Here is a 21,903-nt window from a genome sequence, read left to right as displayed (position 1 = left end):
GGGGAGCCTCGTCTGTTGTCTTTCCGCCTGGGTATTAATGAATCCCAGGGGATGATTGTTTACTGCACTTGCCCCGGCTCGGGTATCCGGGGTAGTGTTCGTAAAATTTACTGCACTTGCTCCGGCTTGAGTAACCGGGGTAGTGTTCTTAAAATTTGTGTGATCACCGGTGTTCCTCCCAGTAGCTGGGGTTGTGATTACCGGGATTTCTTGGTCACTCGCTGGCTTTGGCAACGGAGTAACCTTAACCATCTTTCCAGAAGTTTGAAAAAACTGAAAAAGAAGTAGTTCTAGCTTTTATGCATGGATGGCGCCAATGAAGAAACACTAAGTGACCCCGGGCAGATTACGGATAATCTGGGGGTTAAATAGATGTTTCCCACGAGGGGTTAGGTCCGGCAAAGATGGTTCTTCTGATGACCTGCAAAACAGACACCGTGAGCTTGTCACTGAGAAGGGGGGGTACCTCCTTGTGACCACCCTCCGGTGTGAGAATCAGACTAGATTGCTCTTGAATATAAGTGTATATTAAGAGGTTGCTAGAGAAGATAAGATAATATAATATGTCATAAGATAATCCTACCATTCCAAGGTGTTGGAGTATTTATAGCCGAAGGTAGGTTTCCAAGAAGGTACAGCCGGCTGAATAGTATTCATGTTCTGCCAACTGTGGGCTACGCACATGCCATGCTGGTGGTTGGTGGGTAGGCAGCGGCTGATAGTGACCAGGCCGGCTGTGTACTATTCCTGTTCCACCAACTGCAGGCTATGCACGTCCTCCGACAGGTTGGTGAGTAGGCAGCGGCTGATAGTGACATACAGTATAAGAGCGTGCTGCTCGTCATACTGTTGTCAGTGAGCTGTCGTATCTTTGGTCAGATCTTTTGTCCATACCTCGTCAGGTACAGTACAAAAGATCCTCCAGTATCGTACGGACTGGCTCATTTGGGCGGGAGTTTTCCCAGCTTTGTGCGGGAGTGTTCCTGGCTTGCTCACTCCTTCTTCAGGTGACATTACTGAATTATTTAAGAGTTAAGTGCCTTGTGCGTGTAGCCTTGCTGCGCGGGTAGCCTTCCCTGATGGCTTGTATCCGCAGCTGCGGGAACAGGCGGGGTACACCATTGGGAGGCTTTTCCTGCGGGAACAGCTTGCGTACTGCGCGTAAGGACGTCACGTCTCTGAGCATGGTGGGTCCTACGGATCCAGTTGGTTTCTGCGCAGACGTCTCTCTTCAAGGTGAGTCTTGCGAGTTTAGCCTTTGCGCAGACGTCCCTGTTGAAGGTGAGTCTTGCGGGTTCAACTGCGCAGACGTCCCTCTTTGAGGTGAGTCTTGCGGGTCCAAGTGGGCTCTGCTAGGACCTACCTCTTCAATATACCATCAACTTAAGTCCTAGTTAATATATATAATGCCAAGCTAGTCATCCACCATTAGATATTTAGATCCAATCCCAAAATGGAACTTTAATTTTTCTTTAACCTTAATCATAATTACTTTGTTTAGTGGATAAAACTATTTAACCTCCACAATACAAATCACTATTAACCAACTACTACCTTTGACATTCATCTATAAATTCAACTCTTAATTAATCTTAAAATTGTACCAGACCAAATACCTTAAACTTCAAAGACTATATATGTAAGTCATGCTTTGAAGAATTTTTATTCTTTTTTTAAATACTTCTTTGCTTGTAAATCTATTGTAACCACATGTTACGAAGTTTTTCTTTGTTATCTTTTTAGGATAAAAGGGTTGCATCATGAAGATCATCTTTGCTATGCTAGTACCAATGGTTGCATTCTATATGATCCTTGAAGCTAACGCAAGTAGGCATTACACGGAAGAGCGTATGTTGCTAACCAACATGAGAAGCTTTTCACCACACCGTCATGGCGTGAATGAGAACTCCATTCCTTTACTCGATGTTAAGGAATCAACGACGACAATGAATACAAAAAGGGCTAGCACTAGTGACGTGGCGGGAAGTGATGGACAACAAAAAGATTCATCTACCGACACTCATCATTACTTTTCTTGTGCTAAACAGTCTGATTGTGCCAAATCCATCACCGAAAAAGAGCCATAGTTTCTCTAGTTGTGATCATTGTGGTTAATTTGTATAATAATGTGTGGCGTAGAGCGTATAATAGTGTGAGACTTTGAGTGTGTGTGCACCTGTAAGAAAGAGAAACAAAATGGATCAAGAAATGTTTGATTCATTAGCATCTACTAAGTTTCGAATCTTATGTTTGTGTGATGAAGATTGAAGAGTGAATCTAGGGTTCTCATTATTGTAAATATGTTATGTATGCAATTTTAGAGCTTGAAAGTATCATGTGTAGGAGTGAGCATAACCCAATTCGGACCGTTGGGAAAAACCAACCTGGAGCGATTGATTATATAGTGGGTTTAGAATATTTGTATTAACGAATTTCGGTCCTCGTTAGTTCGATACAAAACTGGAATGTGTGTTGTTATGGAAGTTCTATACTCCTTTGTATTAGAATATCTTCAATGGAGGCAACCTTAAGCTCAAAAATGGAGAGGATGAGAAATATTCAATCGATGATGTACATCCGTGCGATATGAGAAAAAGATGAGAGTTACAGCACGTCAGCACCACAACAACAAATTTTCACAAACCGTCACAAGAACTTCACATTAAATTCCAAACTTCATTTCAAAAAACCAATTTTTTTCTACAAGGACAAAACTCCACAAAATCATCACATATTTCTACAATTAAATTATATTTATTTAATCAAATTATTGTTAGGATCGTGAAGTTTTTCAAATAATTGTTTCTTGGGATTTTGTGGATACCAACAAGTGTGGCCTTATGAGACTAAACTATTGACCCTATGGTAAATAATTAAAAGGTTACAAAAACTAAACCTATGGCTTAATAGACCATACATATGCATGACTAAATCGCCTTAAAGTGCTTAATGGATTGCTTTGTTATGTAGTTCCCATGAACCTTTGCAAGTGTTCTTCTAAATCTGTTGTTAGACCATGGCTTGCTGGTATTATTTCATATTAGATCACTTGTTATTCTTTGGCGTGTTCACACGCTTATCCTCAATAGTCAATACATATTGCTACAAACGTGCACAATCACATGCCACATTAACAAAGCACTATAAACTAAAAGTATTCATATAGTTTGCAATGAACCATGCTTAACAAACGACATTCCAATTCATAGCATCATCACAATTAGGCTCAAATGACTAAAAAGTGGAAGGAAGGAGGGTAATATCATCGACATATAAGAAAATGATATATGACATCCACACCTTAAAGGTAAACAAATTTATAGTACACTTTATTATGATAAGTCCATGATAAGTGATGTACACAACAAATCTTTGGTATCACACATGCTCAACTTGTCTGATGCCTCAAAGAATCTTCTTAAGCTAACAAACACGATCTGGAATCTGGATACGATGGGTGAACATACACATGAGTTGTCTCGTGAGCACACCCGTCACATATCGAGTTCACCATCCTGGAAAACTGTTCTGAAATCAAGCTAATTGATATGTCATGCGCGAGAGAAAAATAGCTTAACAATGTGAATATTATCGTGGTCGTCTAGTTTATGGTGGATATAGTTAGTGATTTTGGAATAACAGGAAATGAAAGAAGATCCAGATCGTGTTTGTGATTGTAAAACAATAAAAACCTTTTAGCTATTGAGAACTTATATAACAAAATGTGTGATACTATGATTAACTTTAGAATGTTCAGCTGATAGAAGTGTTGCTAAATCGAGTAATAAGTGAAATATATCTGATGATAATATATAATATATAAATAAACAATATCCAAATTAAGGGCATATCTGTAATGGCTAGTGACCTATTTTGGTACTTATTTCATTTGAATTTTTTGTTGACAATTATGAAAAAAGCCACTACAAACCCCATTATGGACAAAAAATTAAACTTAGAAAATGGATATACAGAAACCTGAGATGTCCAAAATCCCACCCACTATATCATTTGCACACGTTTCTGTAAAGAGTTGTGCTCTAAATTTTCATCTTGCGATGTTCAAATATTATGAAAAGCTGAAAATATTTTTTAGGGAACAAATCGCTTGATGGAGACTGCAACAAATAGTTGTATGCTCTATTATAGTATTTTAGTTGTTTTCGGCTTCGTCTTTGTTTTTTCTGAGACGTCTTGTTACTTGTAAGTAGTTCGTTTTTGTTTTTTTTATAAAAGTTGGTCTTTCACAACAAAAAAAACAAATAATTAAATAAAAAGAATGTGATACGTTAACATGTAGCCTGTTGCCTAATTAATTAGTGTTTAAATATTAAATTTCGATCATTTACATTTATTGTTGTAAGAAAAATGTATGTATGTGGTGGATCGTAACTCATAAGTTGTTTTTCTAGGTAACTCATAAGTTGTTTTTCTAGGTTTTTTATCGGTTGTTATAAGAAAAGGTATTCAATTCAATGAACAACAATTCAAACCTAACAATGGACGGTAAATAAGTGGAATTGGTTGCTAATGTATGTTTAGAATTTTGATGACAAGACTAATTATAGCTACAAACATTTAAATATTTTTATAAAAATAAAAGGCTAATATATATGATCAACTTTCAAACTATAAAACCATCGATATCTAAATAGTTCTATTTAATTACTATACAATAAATCGAGAATATTTATATTAATAATTGAAGTATATCTTTATAACTTATATAAGTTGCCATTGCGACAGGAAAGAAAAACAAAATTGATAGAAAAAAAAACTAATGAAACACAAAGACAGTATCAACTTAAGTACATTAGAGATAAAAAGTAATTAACACTAGTGGTAACATTCATTAATGAATCCTAAACATATATTATTGAGTAAAATTTCATAATTACAATAAGACTCATAATTACTTCCTCTATTCATTTTGTTAGTGCTAAACTTTCTTATCCTCCTGGCTGCCACTATATTTATTAATTAATGTCACTAGTGATAGTAGAAAATTAGAATTAGAAATCTTCACCATTGTAATCAAACTCCATTGAAATCCTTTTACAACTAGTTACCTCCGCCCAACAAATAAAATATAAGGTAAAGTTTGCTATCTCTGCCTTTTCACCACAATACCAAAACTAGTTATTACATTTTTTAACTAGTTCTAGCTACACACATATTGATTTAGTTGTTTTTTTTTTAATAAAAGCTCGTTGTTAACTTCATGTCGATGACGATGAAGAAGATTTGGCTTGCGATATTTGTAGCCCTAGTGTTGGGGTTTGGAAACGCTAAAGCAGAAGTAGAACTTGGGCGAAGAGTTGGGTTTAGACGAACAAAGTATCATAGCGATGATGATGGATATATTGACGCAGAAGTGGATAGACATCGTCCAAGTTTTCCGTAAACCGATATATAGTTACTCAAGCAAACTCTTATGCCATCTTACACGAGGTAGGTTATTGAAGATGCTATAAATGAATAATACCGATCTGCTAAGACCAACCCAAATCTATATACAGTGCAAATTCATCTTACTTATTTTTTTGGTTTGTTTTAGTATGATAAATCACAAACACGTATATGTTATATATGTAAGTTTGTTGTATTTTCAAGATACAAATAAAACATGTAATGTTATATATCATGGACTACATCCGTTCATCGGGAAACATTAGAAGAAGCAAATATATATAAGCTTATTGTTACATAACATAATTTCGTCTTTGTTGTTTTTTTCTTTTTCATCTCTCTTATATCATGATTATTCTTTTTTATATACTATAACTCTATAAGTACTAATGATTGAATTGAATGAGCTAAAAACACTTTAAATTCATTTCAATAAATAAAAGAAAATACGTCTTTTCAACCATTTTTTTAAACTAAAATTTATGCACTTTGAGGTAGATGCGCAAATAATAGTTAATCAGTTTTTTTAGAAAGTCGGTTACTAACGATAACCAATTGATAGTTAAATGGTCAAAACCGGTTCCTAACGGTTTTTTAAGGGCAAACCCCTAACCTATGTAAGCAGTCCAGTTAGATTATTACATGTTAACCTACTGAAATTAACCTATTACCAGTTCCTTTGTAAAAATCCCTGATCGGTCCCGAACCTATGGCTAATATCGGTTTATGAATCGGTTTTGATTAACCGGTTAGGAATATGATTTACATTTCTACTTAGAGGCCCACAGTGTGAGAAACAATTGCTTGATTTGATGCATAATGCAGCCTAGAAAGCTAGTCTGATCCTATATATATATATATAATATAGCGATGAAGATTGAAGTTGCATCCCAGCTCACTCTGAAACCTTAATGGGTATGTTTGGCATGAAGCTTTTAGGAGCTACAAGCTTCAAGCTTTTAAGAAAAAACTCCTACTCAATTAAAAGCTCTGTTTGGTTCAAGGAGCTTGAAGCTTTTAGGGCAGGAGAAAAAGCTTAAAGCTTAAAGCTTCTACTAGTAGCGTTTAGAAAGAGCTACAAGCTTTTAGTATGATAATTTACTTAAATAATCTTCCAAAATAAATACATTTACTATTATTGATTTTAGTTATGCCCATTTTAGTAATTTTATACGTTTTATTAAAATCTCCAGCTACTCTGTCAAACATCTAAATATATCTAAAGAGCTACAGCTAACAGCTACCAGCTACAGCTTCCAGTCACCAGCTTTCAGCTACCAGCCAACAGCTACCAGCTAGTTTTGTCAAACATACCCAATATGTTTAAGGTTATGGATTATACTTGCTTCATGTCTATCTGAGCTTTCAAGATTCTTTTATTTAATTTGTGTTAGGTTTTTAATAAATTTTGTTTTGTTTATAAAAGTTGTGTCTTTTTTTACAAAGAGGCATGTTCCCTGTGATGTATGAATTTGACCATGCTAATTCTGATATTGATGAAACATTTTTCAGTCATTTATGAGGGAACACCTAAAATTCATTCTATTTGTTTAATTGATTTTGGTTAATTATTTTTTAAATAACTTACTCTTCGTACACTTAAGATCATTTATCACATTTTTATTTATTCTTTTTCTAAGTGTGTATCATATATAAATATTCTTTTTTTATTACTTTCAGTTGATTTGTTTTAACAAGTTATGTTTTAAATTTACCCGATGCCTGGTTTTTGTAAGTATAACCACTTCTTGAAGTTTTCAATATGTGTCTTGTTTTGCTTATGTTTTAGATGATGGGTTAGGTTATGTGTTTGAAGATGGATGCAATTCTTGGATGAAGATGTTGATGCAGAGCCGTAGAATTAAAAGGGAGGTGTGTGAGGGAAAACGGATCTTGAATTAGCTTGTTGTTTTGAGGACTGCAAATCAGAGACCTTGGTGTTTCTTGCTCTTTTGTGTGTGTAGATGTATATTGTATTGTTGTGGAATAATAAAAGATGGTTTCGAACCTGACAAAATGATTGTTCATACTCTGGATTATAGAACTCTATCTAATTTAGAAACTCTTTGTAAGAATAACTCTATTGCTATAAAAACTAAAAGAATGGTACATTTTTAGCTCTATACAGAGCTACAGTTCAGAATTGTTTCCCTTGCATCTTCTTACATTGCCAAATTATAATATAATAATTTTCCACATCATGTTAGCATCTTTCTGTTTGAATGCTTTCATATTTTACAAATTTTGACCGTATGGGAGTATGGAGATTGTTTTTCTGATCGTAAATCCAAATATGGTTTAGGAGTTTAATTCGCACGTCTTTAAACCACGATCTAGAATTTGATAGTAACGTACAGATCGAGATTCTTGGAAAAAATTTAAGTTTAGTACCTCACACAGTTAGGCCAGTGGAATGAATATTTCATGGTGGACTTAAAGATTTGGAGAACTTCCTTTAGAGAAAAAGTTGGCACTACTTTACATTTTGCTTTACAAATGAGACAGGTATTCTTGGATCGTGCAAGACTTGAGAGTTTTAAAATATCAGTGTTGGTTAAATTTGTAAAGGAAAAGTGAATACGGTGCTGTAAGCCGTCTAACCTTACACGCAAAACACATCAAACTACGTAGTTTTGATTAAAAACCTAATTTTGTTTTTTTTTTCAAGATGATCCCTATTTGTATTGACAAACAAAAAACCATCAAACTTCTCTAAATTCGTTAGGTCATGTGCAATGTCTTCTTCCTCGTCATGTGTTCATAAAGTGAACTTGATATCCTCAAACCTAAACCAATAAAATCTCTTTATTGCAAGACCAGTTTCATTCCGAACCAAACAGTTTCGTATGTTCGTTCATACCTGCACGGTTGCACAGCAGTGCCTGAGCTACACCGAAAAAAATTGATCAATTACCCAATTTTAGAAAGTGATTAATTAATTGATCCTAATCACCAATATAAATAAATTAGCAACATATATCTTTGAAAAAATTTAAATAAATTGGAAAAAGAGATCCACACCAGTGATCAGTTAATTCAAAATTGGAGTATGGAGTCCTGATTGCGATACAACTAGTTGGGTGGGTTATGGCAGAAAACAAAGAAATATGGTATATAATTAAAAAACCGTAACAGGGTTTGCAACAAAAACATATATTTGGTTGTGTTGAGTTCATCTTATCAACATATGAGGAGGAAGAACGCATTGTATAGGGGACGAACGAACGTACCTAGAGTCTTTTTGCTTTTCATTATTGTTAAGAAAGTTATGTTTTTAATCAAAACTACGTAGTTTTGATAAGTTTTTCGTGTAAGGTTAGACGGCTAACAGCACCGTATTCACTTTCCCCAATTTGTAATTGGGGTATAATGCAACCATGGTCGGGTTGGTCCAAGAGAGATCGTTTTTCACTTCTTCAATTCTGGACCTTCTTTTTTTGATTGAGTCAAATTATTTTTCGGGTTATCTGTTTTTTTGTTTTGTGCATGTTTTTGTGAGTATTTTGTAATGGGTCATCCTCTCTAGTTTCAAACTGGTGAAGGTTTTTTTAATAATAATTTTTGCCGTTAAAAAACCATGTTGCCACTTTGAGCCATCAAATTGCATACATGATACATATGAGAAAAACATTTTTTTTCTCTTAATTTGCATCTCTCTGAACAAGTTCCTGGATAAAAAGTTTCAAGGTTTTGACGATATTGATGCTAGTGACGATATTGATGCTAGTGACGATATCCTTGATATGGAGCCGGAACTGCTAACTAGCATGAATGCGCTAACTATGAATATGATGCCTGAAGATGAAGACCTACTTTATATCACCCTTCATTTCGAATTAGCAAAAGCAATGTCTCCTTGCATAATATGGATTCCAAACATTCATGATCTAGATGTAATAAGTCAAATGACTTCTCCCTAGGTACCAAGGTGTTCAGAGGTTTGGCAACTGCACGTAACCTCCATTTAATCAGCTACTTGAATCTTAAATGTCAAACACATATTTAGATAGTATAATTATAGAGTAAATTACATGGAATGTTCATGTAGTACATCTAAATCTCACTTGTCTAATATTTTGTTTTAAAATGTATGAACGTTTAAAAAGTATAAGCTAATTTGTAAAAATAACTATTTTATCCTTCAAAAAGAGAAAAGGATGATAAAAAATCATCACCCCATTTTCTGATGATGCATTGAAGATGTGTATTTGTATGTGATTTATGTGAGGAAGGTCAATGTATTTAGGAGCGGGAAGAATAGAGAGAGTGAAGAATGACAACGTTAAATTTATAAAAAGAGAGAGAAAGGGATGGGGCAGGATTGTACTATTTTATTATCATGTTTGATTACAATGGAATGATCATCCCTTTATTATTATTATTATTATTATTATTATTATTATTATTAGTAATAATTATTATTGTTATTATGAATATTCATATTAACTCATTTTTATGATCCGTGAGTTTCAACGAGATTATTGAACTGGATAAAAACAATCGTAAATATGTTAGATCATGCATGCGTGTTGTGAGTGTTGACTCGTCAAATAATAATAATAATACTGATAATACAATAATAAATGTAATATAATAGTAGTTATATTTTCTTATACAAAAACTACGATAATATAGTAATAGTATATTATTATATTCTATTGTTATTATGAATAAGAATAGTTATATTAATAGTAATAATAAAATAAAATTATTATGAATTGTTTATTCCATTCCATAAAGGAATGAAAAAAAAAACACCTATTACTAAAAGAATGAAAACTCTATATTTAGAAGGAATTCCATTCATTATGGAATGGTTATTTCCATTATCACATGACAACCAAACATGATTTTTTTCATTCCCTTAAAATGACTCATTTCATTCCATCTCTCATTCATTTATACCAAACACTACCTAAATGTGTCTCACCGACACCCGTTGCTGATGGTCTAACACCTTTTTTTTATCGGACCGCCCCTCTTATCCGTGAACAAAATACCAAGAACCTCCTTCAACCTTCATCAAATGACTCAGGCACGCTATTGCAACTTCAAATCCTAGGAAGATGTTTTTTTTTTTCTTAACATAAGTGGTATGTTAGTCATCTTAAAAAAAAACCTTAACTAAAACTTTAACATCAAGCAGTGTCTTAGATCAAAAGCATACAACTTTAACAATAAAGACGATAAAATGTAATTTCGGAAAGTGAAATTCAACATCCGACTGTAAATTGCTCTTAAAGGATACAAGCTTTTGACCAGAACCTACCACTCTCTAAATGGAAGCTAAACATCATTTGTGTTCTCTAAATGGTACAATACATTTAAGATCACAGTTGATAGTAAAATAGTTTATCAGAAGTACGTATAATGTGATAGCTTTATATCAATAGGGTACTTGATTATATTACTTATTTAGTTGAAATAAAGTTATATTTTCAATTACATGTAGCTTAGTCCTCAAATAATCGTTATTATTTTTGTACCACCCACAATAAAATATTGGGTTATATAATGATTTAATCAGCAAAAAGTTCATATATGTGGGGACTTTTACACATTACAAAAAAGTTAACAATTTAGCCATTAGTGAATGAATCACCTAACAGAAGATGAAAAGAAAATGACAACAAAATAAACAAAGATACCTAGTATCAGAATCGCGGCATATACCACACTTTGCGACGACTGCTTCGGAGACTGGTACTTGACCTCACAACATTGCATTTTTTCCCTCTCATACTCCAATACATGCTCCACATAACTGCATTAATAATAAATTATAAACACCCACAATAATTCAATACATAACCAATAATCTATATTTTCATCATAAACTTACTTTTGTGTGAAAACAGAATTTTGAAGAATTTCAGTGCTGTTAACATTTGCATCTTGTAGACGATGGTCGTACAGAAGTGAAGATAGATCCACAAGTTGTTCCTCAAGACCCTGTTATTACTTATTCAACAAAAGTGCCACATAAGCGTTTCAGTTGAGATTATGTAAGATATTGAAGGAAAAACTTACATCCAAATATTTTTCTAGCTTTTCAACTAATTCGTGTGGGAATGGTTCGGGTAAGTTTGTCTCTTTTTTGTAGAATTTTTCTATCCAAAGCTCGGTGGTTGTCTTATTCTTCTTGCCTTTTATTGGTTCACCGAGAGGCGTTCTCAAATATTCACTAGCAAAAGCTTGGACAGACTGAAACATATTACTAGACTAAGTAAGCACACTTTGTGATGGTTAAGGCATGTAAATGAACAGAACTTCCAATGAACTGTTAGTGAAGCAATTGGCAGAAAGTTTTATTATGTTTGTTTATTTAATAAACAGATTCACGTGTTCCGTTCATTTATTTATGTTTGTGGACATTCGTTTATGTTTGTTTGTTTACGTTCATTTATGTTCGTTAGTTTAAGCTTGTTTGTTTACCTTCGTTATTATATTCATTTAAATTTTTGACCCATTACAACTTGGTATAGTTTTCATAACTTTTTAGACCCAACACATTGTTCTTCACGTTACATTTATCTGGTTTTAGCTCACTAATGTACGTTCCTTTGTGTTCGGTAATGTTTGTTCATTTACATTCATGACCATCTGTTTATACTGTTAACGAACAAACATGAACATGCTCATTTTCGTAATGAACACGAACAAGAAAATCCAGTTCGTTATTTGTTCGTGTTCGATAATTTGTACAGCTAAAGTTAAACGAACGAACACAAACATGCTCCATTCGTGTTCGGTCAAATCGTTTACAAGTCTAGTCTTTTACCTCTGATGTCTCTCGAATCCTATGAAGAGCAGAATCTACACGGGCATATATCGTGTTCCTCTGTAAAAAAACAATAAATGTTTTTAAATATAGCTACTTGCATTAAATAATAATTTATTTACAAAAAGAATATTCCAAATGGATGTCTTACCAATGCAACATCCTGTAGCAATTGACTGAGTTTAGAAGCATTAGAAAATGGTCCAAACGGATGGCAACCCGCAGCCAATAACCAATTGACAACTGGTCTTTCATGAATATGAGAAGCCTTTTCATATGGTGCACTTAATCCACCTACAACAGAAGCTAATCCCGCCACTATATGGCGTTGTGCTTGTGACGGGACAACATGCCTTCTTTCTTTTTCTGACACATAACTAAAAAAACAGAATATAAATTTCTATATAAAACATGTTAAAGTGTTACAAATTACAATATGAAATATGAAATATGAAACATGAAATAACCTTAAGGGAATATTTTCACTTTGATGTTGAAGTACAATAACAGCATCATTACTCGTCCACAACAGGCTTTCATCATCCATCATAAGGTGTGGATCCACATCAGCTAATGATAACACAAAGCTGCAAGTGAAGACAATATTTTATTTATCTTTCTAAAACAGTCATGTGATAAAAATACTTAAAAGAACAATAATATTACTCACACAGGAACCACTCTCGTTCCATAGGTACGATGCAGGTCCCCTAGTTTCTTTTGCACTGTTTTAATTTTCTTCTTTTTAGATTTAGGTTTAGGTGCCCAAGTAGGTTTATGTTTTATAACTGAATCACTCAAACGATCCGCCTCATCAACCCAAGTCTGTAAGGAAATGAAATGAAATATTGTCAGTTTACAGTTTACAAGTGTAAGTCACACTTGTAAACGAACATGCTCCTTTCGTGTTCGTTTATATTTGCTCGTTAACAGTATAAACGAACGGTTCACGAACGTAAACGAATGAACTTAACTTAGCTAAAACCAATTAAAAGTAAATGTAAGAAATTGTTGGGCTTAAAAAATTATTAAAACTAGGCTATACAGTAATGGACCAAAAAATTAAAAGAACATATTAACAAAAGTAAGTGAACGCAAACAAACGAATACAAATGAACAAACGAGACATGTATTTATGTTCGTTTGATACTTTGTTTAACTAGATGAACATGATTTTTGTTCGTGTTCATTCGTTTATTAAATAAACAAATTTCTCACTGAACATTAAGTTCATTTACAAGCCTAAGTGTGACATTAATACCTGAATTAAAAAATAACCAACCTGACGGAGAAAATATTTATCAGAAAGGGATGGCTGGGAGACTTCTAGTAAACCGGCTGCTAATACATCAGCTGATCGTTCCATTTCCTATATTAAGAATCTTATATGTATATAAGAATATGTGTTTAAAAAAAATAAAATTAAAGGGTTAAATCTGTCTTCACCTCTTTAAGGATTGCACCGTCAAGATATGTTTTTGTGTGCACGTGAAAGCGGCCATCTCTTTTTGTTTCTTGGAGGGAATGACCACGCATTGCTTTTGAAACAGCAATTGCTAATTTCTCATGAAGATGTAAAGAATGTGAACCACCAACAATCACTACATCTTCTCCTTTGTGCACCATCTTTTTTACCTGAAAATGGTGAGGGAAAATATTATATGTTGGAAGATGACAGATATGCCCCTACCCTCCGTAAGCAATAAGGAAATAGAAACGAAAACATATGAAACTCGCCTCGGTTTCAATGGCTTCGATGTCTATACTGTAGTTATAGCCTTTGTTCATGATATTGTAACGGTTATGATTTTGTAGAACGATGATTGGTATAAGTAATCTTGTTGCAAGATCTACAGTTTCAAACCTGAATCCATCACATAGAACTAGACATGTAAACAAACAGGACGAAGACGGAAGGGGGCTTATTTGTGTTCATTCATTTAACTTTAACTGAACAAAAAAACGAACACGAACGGATTTTCTTGTTTATGTTCATTCATTAAAAAAATGCACGTGTTCGTGTTTGTTTATGTTCGTTCGTTAATATTCTAAAAGCGGTACACAAACATAAATGAACACAACCGATAATAAACCAATGTGCTAACTAATCGTTGATATCAAAATGTCTAAAATACCATCATCAATAGTCATTACATAAAAATTTCATAATTAGACAAATAGATCTAAACAGAGGGTTTTAAAATATGAAAAATGAATTGATTTCAAATTAATATTAGTAATAATAAACTTGAATGCATATTTAAGTGAACATAAACGAATGAACGAATATAAACAACATAAATGAAAAAACATTCATGCACGTAAATTAACGACTGTGAACATTCACTGAGCGTTCGGTCCGTTTACATGCCTAGATATAATTGAAAAAAATACATACAAAACAAAAAATCATAGTTGGGAGACAATTTAGCATAAGCAAACCTGACATCTGGAGCAATAACATGTTGAACTGTTATACCAATTAAAGCAGCTAGTTGACCAATAAAGTTATCATGTGTGATGGAATGATGACTAGCAGCAAATGAACTTTTAGCAAACGTTAAATCACGCAAGCGAGGAATCGTTTTTGTGCTGACACTTCCTTCTTCAGTTTCAATTTTTCCATGTGTACATGGGCCTGCTGAGATGTCAATTACAACAAACCTGCCACCATTTAAAACAGTTTAACTTGAATTAATACATATAATAATCATTTTCTAATCATGAAAATTAGTGACTTGTATAGTGTACCTGCCAGAGCCAAGCCATACTTGAGATGCTCCACCTCCGTTATAATGATAACGATAAATATACCCTCCCTCTTGTTGTTTAATATCATCTTCAGTTAACTCGTTAGGTTTTGTATACATTAAACTATCAAGATCAGTATTATTATTTCTAGGATCCATTCTAACCTGTAAAACAATAGCCAATCAATATTAAACCATTATGACAAACTTCACAACAGTGGAACAATAATGAAACTTGAGTGGTTTATATAGTGAAAAAAAAAGTAAAAGTAACTTTCTTAGAACAAAATTGAAACTTGAAAGTCGGTTATTGTTTAATGATTGTATCCTTAAATAGTGGATAATAATAGAACATTAAAGATTTTAAAGCACACCTTATCAAAATTCACAATAAATATTGCTGTTGGCATAGGTCTGTCTGCTTCATCAGCATTATATCTCATATTCTCATAGTCAAACAAGTAGGAATAAAGCTTCTGAAATTCTGGCTCCACAACTGATGCATCTACATCAAATGCCGGAACTTCCCTTCCATAATCAGCCTAAAAGTAAAACATATAAAGCGTAATAAGTAACTTAACATCAAGTATCATATCAAAAGTACCATAAAGTCACTTGTAGATAGATAAATAACTGCAAATATGCAATCACCTCTCTGGCGGTTCCAGCAGGAACCATGGCTGCTTTCAGAGCCTTTTCAAGTGCTATCAGTTCTGGTTGTGCTGCCTGTAATAAGTAACAAGTTTACAAATATATACTCAAAACGGTTACTGCGAAAATAAACTAAAGATTAGTTTTGAAGCAAGATCTGCTTACTGGAAATGCATTGAAGACCATGTGATGCTCAATGTCAAGGTGTTCACCGGTTTCTAGACATGAAGGCCTGTGAGATGGAAAGCCTACTTGAAGAAATTCTTCTAATTTCCGTGAATCTAATGCGTATCTATAACCTCCATCTCCACTGAAACCAACTAGAACAATATTTATCTCAAGTGGAACTTGAAAGGGAACCTGCATTTTAATGGCATCACAAAGTAATCTTACTGTATAACAACACATTTGCACGTGTTAATACAAAATGTATTTATATATTCACATAAAATGAGCAACCAACTAAATCCATTTGCATAACTAGATCTGTACAGATAACTAGAACAACTGTTATATATATGCAATGAAGAGAGTAGCTGCAATTAGGGGTGTAAACAAGCCAAGCCGTTTGGTAGCTACACGAGATCAGCTCGCACAAAATCTCAAATCGAGCAAACTTAAAAGCCTAAAAATAAGCTTGTTTAATAAACAAACCTGAGCCCGAGCTTCAGTTATTGAGCTCGAGCCGGCTCGTGAGCCTATTATTTATATAACTTTTATTTAATATATTTAATATAATTGTATTGAATAATTATTATGTATAAAAGTATGAGAAAAATAAGTAAATAACATATATTATGTAAAAACTATATTTAAATATATAATATTGAAGTCAAATTGCGTAGCCGCATTGCATAGATAATATTGAAAAACTACTCATTAGCCACGCTCGAGCTCGGCTCTTTTACCTAGCCGCATCGCATAGATAATACTGAAGTCAAATTGCTAATACGTTCAAACTTATGTTAAGTTTAAAATGTAGTTTAACCTAGCTAATCTAATATAGAGAAATTGCACTCCAATTCATTAACAAATTAAGCATATTATTATATAGTTATTGACTAACGGAACCGGTATATCAGTAGAATTCAGTTCAATCGTTGATAGATGACGTAATCTAAGAGCTTGTACCGTCTAATCATGATTATTTAGAATCAAACTTAATTCGAGCATGCATACATACATACATAGAAATTACCGTCAGATTATCAATTGTTTACCTCAGCGCGAGAATGAAGCATGCTACGAACATCAGATCGAACGCTTTCTTTAACATCTTGAAACGCACTGTGATGCCATTGCTGCTGATGATGACCTGGATCTCGTCTGTAAGCTTGAGGTGTAACGGATTCTGAAGGTTTAAGTGAAATGATTATTACACATAACAAGTAGATGCTGCCAATTGACGCCATTTTAGAACATGAAGCTTTCTTTCTTAAAACCCTAATAATTTACTTTCTTCTTCGGTTTTTCAATTTTAAGTTTACCGGAGAAGACTAGCGCAGTCTCACTTGTCTTGTTTATCTAAACCGGTTAAACAAGTTGACTCGAACCTGACTCGTTTAAGAAAAAAACATATTGACCCGACCACGACTCATTTAATAAACAAGTCAAATTGAACATGACCGGTTTGATTAAAGAGTTCAGCTCAAACAAGTGCCTTTAACATCTTGAAACGCATTGTAATGCCATTGGTGCTGATGATGATGACCTGATGATGACCTGAATCGCCACGCCGCATGCGGCTGTCAAAACTACATATGCACTCCCAAGTGGGGGAATCGGTTCCAATAATGCACCGCTACCATTAGCGTCTCATGGTCACCTGGAAGAGGCCATGATGGGCAACCAACCTCTCTATACTGATAGTCGATAACATATATGGAAACTGTTATAAACAAATTAATATATCAACAAACAATTTAAAAAAAACGACAAATTGCAATTTTTGTCCTTTAAACGTAATCTTAATATATGAACCAGGTCGTTTAAAAATTTCACTTTCATTCTTGTCCTTTAAATGACTAGGTGTCTCACTTTGAGTCCTTTTAATTAATGTCGGTCCAAATCTCTAGTTAAGTCATATCATAACTTAACTGGTTTATAAATTGGGTACTTTAAAGAATTTACTTTAGTAAAAATATATATTTTAGACCAAATTAACATGTGTTAAAAACATATCTTAATGGTCGGCCCAGACAAATTTTTACACGTGTAAACTTAACACAATTTTTTAACACACCTTAGTGGTTATGTTGATCAGTACACTAACTGTTGTCGTGTCATAGTTCTGTGTTAAAATCATCTAATTAGTATTAGTCTTCGACAGCAGATTCAAGGATTGCTGAAACAGTGGATGCGACCACATCACTCGAGGCACCGACATTGGTCCGACAGTCAGTGGGGGTAGATTTAGTTCTTCTGGCAAGAGCATGAATCGTGCGTCGAAAATGAGGTGTCAGCCGAAATGTGCGTGTGGGAACACTTCTCCTACTCGCGTGAAATGAATCATGCTGTAGTGATCCGCCATACAAGTGAAGTCTCCTAACCCGCAGATTGAGCATCACATTCGGTGGCAAAGCCATACCCGAAACATCAATTCAACACGTTTTTATTGATCGATCGGAGCTAAATCAATACATATAAACCCTAAACTGAGCCGTGAAAATGATTCATAATTGAGATTGAGGTAACGAATTTGTTGATACGGACATGTTTAGTTTGATGAAATCGGTGAATTGATTCTTCAAAGTCGATGATGGTGGTGATGTAAGGAATCTGATGAAATTGGTGAGATTTGGGGATCATAGAATGAAGTCGACAACCGGTAATTGATTCGTATTTATATTTATTTTCATTTCTTTGTGGGTTTGAGTTTGGTGATTTCTGGATGTATATAATTAGGGGTTTTGATGTTATGAACTCAAATGCATCTTCTAAGATTCATTTTTGTAAAAGAAAATTTAATTGATGCCATTGTTCTCTAAGTTGCGGGTTCAAGGTCCTCGGATGGCGTCAATGAAGAAACATGGACCTCATCCTGGTTGGATGTAGGTCGATGTTCTCCGGGATGAAGATGAATAGAACAACACTTCGTATTCTTTGGCTCGTTCCAGATCTGAAACTATAAGTGACACGTGAAATGTATAGTGTGCTTTGGGTTAGCGGGGTGAGACTAATCCGACTCAAAACAACCATCATCACCGCCATTATGGTGGCCACTCTAGTGCATACAAGGGTGTATGACACAAGAGAGAGTATAGGTTTAGAGAGAAGGAAATAAACTCGAGGAGAATGAGACATCCTCTTTTTTATAGGTGGAGAAGAGTGGAGCCATAGTGGGCCTTTCCATAGCTTGGGCCTTGTAATGGTTGTTTTGGTTGGACTGGGTCTGCGCTCTTATGTGTTGGAATTTTTGGGATGTAAACTCCATTGTTTGTATGTGTGAACATGTGATTGATGCATTTTTAGTATCTTCTTTCTATTGTATGTTTGATCTTTTTTAAGAGTTATTGTTTCTTATCAATGATTTAGATAATTTGTTTTATCTTACGATTCATGTTCCATAATTTAATTTTCCTAGTTAATTGATAGCCATAACTTAGGGGATTCTAGCATATGTAGTTACTTTCATCATCTGAATTAATTTAAGTAATTTACTAGTTTATCAATCTATTAATTAATTAGGTTTTTAGTTTATTAATATAATAATTCATTAGGGTTAAGGTAATATTATAGTTTATTATTATTTCATTAATTAGAGTTTAGTTTTAGTTTACTATTCTTTAGTATAAATGTAACATCACGTAAAATTCGGGCCAAAAATGTCAAGTTTTCAAAGTCAATGGACCAATTCTGCCAACTTCTAAACTCAAAGGGCAAAAATAAAAATTATGTTTTCTTGTCCTTTCACGATACGCGACAGGACAAAAGACAATCCCATCGCGTACCGCGATGGGACGTGGTCAAACCTTCTAGACAAAGTCAACGGCGATACGCGATCGCCGTTGAGCCAACGCCATCGCGATACGCGATGACGTGGCCTGACACGTTGTGACACGTGTGCCACGTGGCAAGCGGTGGCACAACGTGTGCCACGTGCCGCCACTTGGTGCCACGTGTCACAACGCCTGCCACGTGTTGACACGTGGCAGGTCTATACACTGTGTCATCAAGCCTATATCGCGGTATGCGATAGGCTTCTAAGTGACCCATCGCGTACCGCGATGGGATCCAAAAATTGCTATAAATAGGGCAGTCACGAACTCAGCCCTCTCACACCTCAGAAGACACATTTACTCTCTCTCTAGCTTTCTCTCACTACCTCGAAATACGTGCCAACGATCTGTCTCGATAAACGTGCCCCGAAACCTCATTTTCCGTGTCCGTTACCTCGATTTACGTGCCACTCCCCGACATCCGGAACAAGAAGGAAGTACTGCCCGATGACCCGGTGAATTTCTCGAAGTGCGTTCCAAAAGTGTTGACGTCTCAAAAGGCGTGCCAAGTGTGGAAGGAAGTATTGATCAAGTAAAAGTATATAAGCGAGCGGCGTCGAAGTGCTGCCCAAGTGTCAAGGGTATTTCTAAGCCGACAAAGATAGGCATAATGCCCGACCAAAATAATATTAAAATATTATAAAGGCTTAATGCCTAAGTCAGAATAATACTCGATGAATATAAAAAGAGAGAAAATGTATAACAAAGAAAATAAATCCTTAAACCGTGGTAGAAAGCCTTGAACGGATCTCTGCCCGGAAAACTCGGTAAGAAGCTTTGAACCTTCTAAGGTCACTGCTGGAAACTGCATTTTCCAGCAGTACCCCCTCTCTTCTTTTGTTCATATCTCACAAACCACTTGGTATTTTTGGGTGATTCTTGTTTAGGAATCCAAGGAAACTCGCAAGGATCACGAACCACCTTTTGAACATCCATTTCCGGCTTCATTTCAGCATTAGGTAAGCCGAAAACTCGAGTTGTAACAGTTTATGGTGGCTGGAAAAACACAGATTCTGTCCAGCCACGGTTTCATCATTTTACTTGACCCTAGTTCACCTATTTCATGTTATTTAAACATAATGTAGACCCTCAACATCGTGATTAACGTCAAGGAACTTGGATCTCGCCTTAAACCCGCTCAAGAACGCTCAAAAACCGACATTCCCAAGGTACTAATGCCATAAAATGTTTAGTAGAAAAACATGGACTAAGCCTAAGATACATATACATAACGAGGTGATGAATCATTAATATAAACTTGAAGTGTGTTAAAATGACATATAATGAAGGATAAATCATGTTAAGTAAAAGTTATAAAGGATTTATAAAGGTGTTAAAGGTGTTTAGGGAATATGGAAAATTAGTTAAGGGAATGAATAATTTTGATGATGATATAACACATAATTATAAAAGAATGAATAACGGTGATACAAAACGGATTCTTGAATGTGTATAAGTTAATAAGGAAGTTGATAACTTAAGCAAAACCGTGTCGGGTTATCATAAAAGTAAAAATAATAATAGTAATAATAATAGTGATAATAATAATAATAATGATAAAATATGAGTACTAGTAATAAAGATAAAAGTATAAATAAAAGTGCACATTAAACATAAGGTGCAACCCTTGCATCAGGTTTTGGAAATAAAAATAACGATGATTGTACGGGTAAAATACAAGGTACACGTATATTCCTATATACGCAAATGAAAATATAAATACCCATGTATAATGTTATAAAAACAAAGGATGTGTATAAGAGTTATAAAAGTAAAAGATAACTTTATGTTACGAAGACGAAAATACTAATAATACTTATCATATACATGAGGAAATGATATATACAATTAATACACATATATTCCTATATATGTGCCATACGTATAAATATAAAATACGGGTTTTTGTGATGGACATTGCGAGTAACTGGAAGGGTGGAGGTGCCGGTAGTCGGGACGTCCTGTCTAGGCTGGTAAACGAATATATCATAGATGGGTCCGTTACCTACCTGGGGACTAACGATGAGAGCTCCAAAACCTATTAGGCTAAAGCATGTCACGAACGTCATGATTACCGACGAATAATTTGTATCGAGCATTCCCTAATGCTCGGAGGATATATATATAAAGAGGATATAACGGATATACATAACAAGTATAAGACGTTGTCTAACGTCTGTATCGCTAATGTATAAAAAGTATACATATATACCGTCACCTCATAAGTATGTATCGGGCTAAGTATTAATAGTAGTATGAATATTATGTACTGAAGTACGTATGTATACGATATGATACAGGAACTCACCAAGTA

The 21,903-nt window shown here is 34.5% G+C and overlaps 1 protein-coding gene and 1 non-coding gene across 2 annotated transcripts; one reads left to right on the top strand and one right to left on the bottom strand.

Moving 5' to 3' along the window:
- The first annotated feature begins 6,861 nt into the window (after nucleotides 1–6,861).
- On the top strand, nucleotides 6,862–6,938 carry LOC143547116 (small nucleolar RNA snoR53Y). Its single transcript, XR_013137722.1, has one exon. It is a non-coding gene; the product is annotated as a small nucleolar RNA snoR53Y (small nucleolar RNA).
- A 3,963-nt stretch (nucleotides 6,939–10,901) lies between these two features.
- LOC143547113 (uncharacterized) lies at nucleotides 10,902–17,102 on the bottom strand. Its single transcript, XM_077038618.1, has 16 exons — nucleotides 16,812–17,102; nucleotides 15,757–15,951; nucleotides 15,592–15,666; nucleotides 15,315–15,482; nucleotides 14,942–15,105; nucleotides 14,633–14,854; nucleotides 13,928–14,054; nucleotides 13,637–13,825; nucleotides 13,473–13,559; nucleotides 12,861–13,015; nucleotides 12,658–12,777; nucleotides 12,342–12,567; nucleotides 12,191–12,250; nucleotides 11,440–11,613; nucleotides 11,252–11,361; nucleotides 10,902–11,173 (listed from the first exon to the last, which is right to left on the bottom strand). The coding sequence occupies exons 1-16, from the start codon at nucleotides 17,001–17,003 to the stop codon at nucleotides 11,008–11,010; spliced, it is 2,430 nt and encodes an 809-aa protein (XP_076894733.1). The 5' UTR covers nucleotides 17,004–17,102; the 3' UTR covers nucleotides 10,902–11,007.
- Between the last annotated feature and the right edge of the window lie 4,801 nt (nucleotides 17,103–21,903).

The sequence above is a fragment of the Bidens hawaiensis genome, unplaced genomic scaffold (genome assembly GCF_021521415.1).
Source record: "Bidens hawaiensis isolate Kalapana, Puna unplaced genomic scaffold, B.hawaiensis_p1.1 tig00014618_1, whole genome shotgun sequence".
Lineage (NCBI taxonomy): Eukaryota > Viridiplantae > Streptophyta > Magnoliopsida > Asterales > Asteraceae > Bidens > Bidens hawaiensis.
The sequence above is the reverse complement of the archived record's forward strand: the minus strand, read 5'-3'. Positions and strand labels throughout refer to the sequence as shown.

What these genes read in the sequence shown, in the direction of transcription:
- LOC143547113 (XM_077038618.1), bottom strand. Translation starts at nt 17,003, where the DNA reads ATGGCGTCAATTGGCAGCATCTACTTGTTATGTGTAATAATCATTTCA. An exon ending in ACGGTGCAATCCTTAAAGAG is followed by an intron (nt 13,560 to 13,636) that starts GTGAAGACAGAT and finishes TTCTTAATATAG; the next exon opens with GAAATGGAACGATCAGCTGA. An exon ending in AGTGAAAATATTCCCTTAAG is followed by an intron (nt 12,568 to 12,657) that starts GTTATTTCATGT and finishes CTGTTTTTTTAG; the next exon opens with TTATGTGTCAGAAAAAGAAA.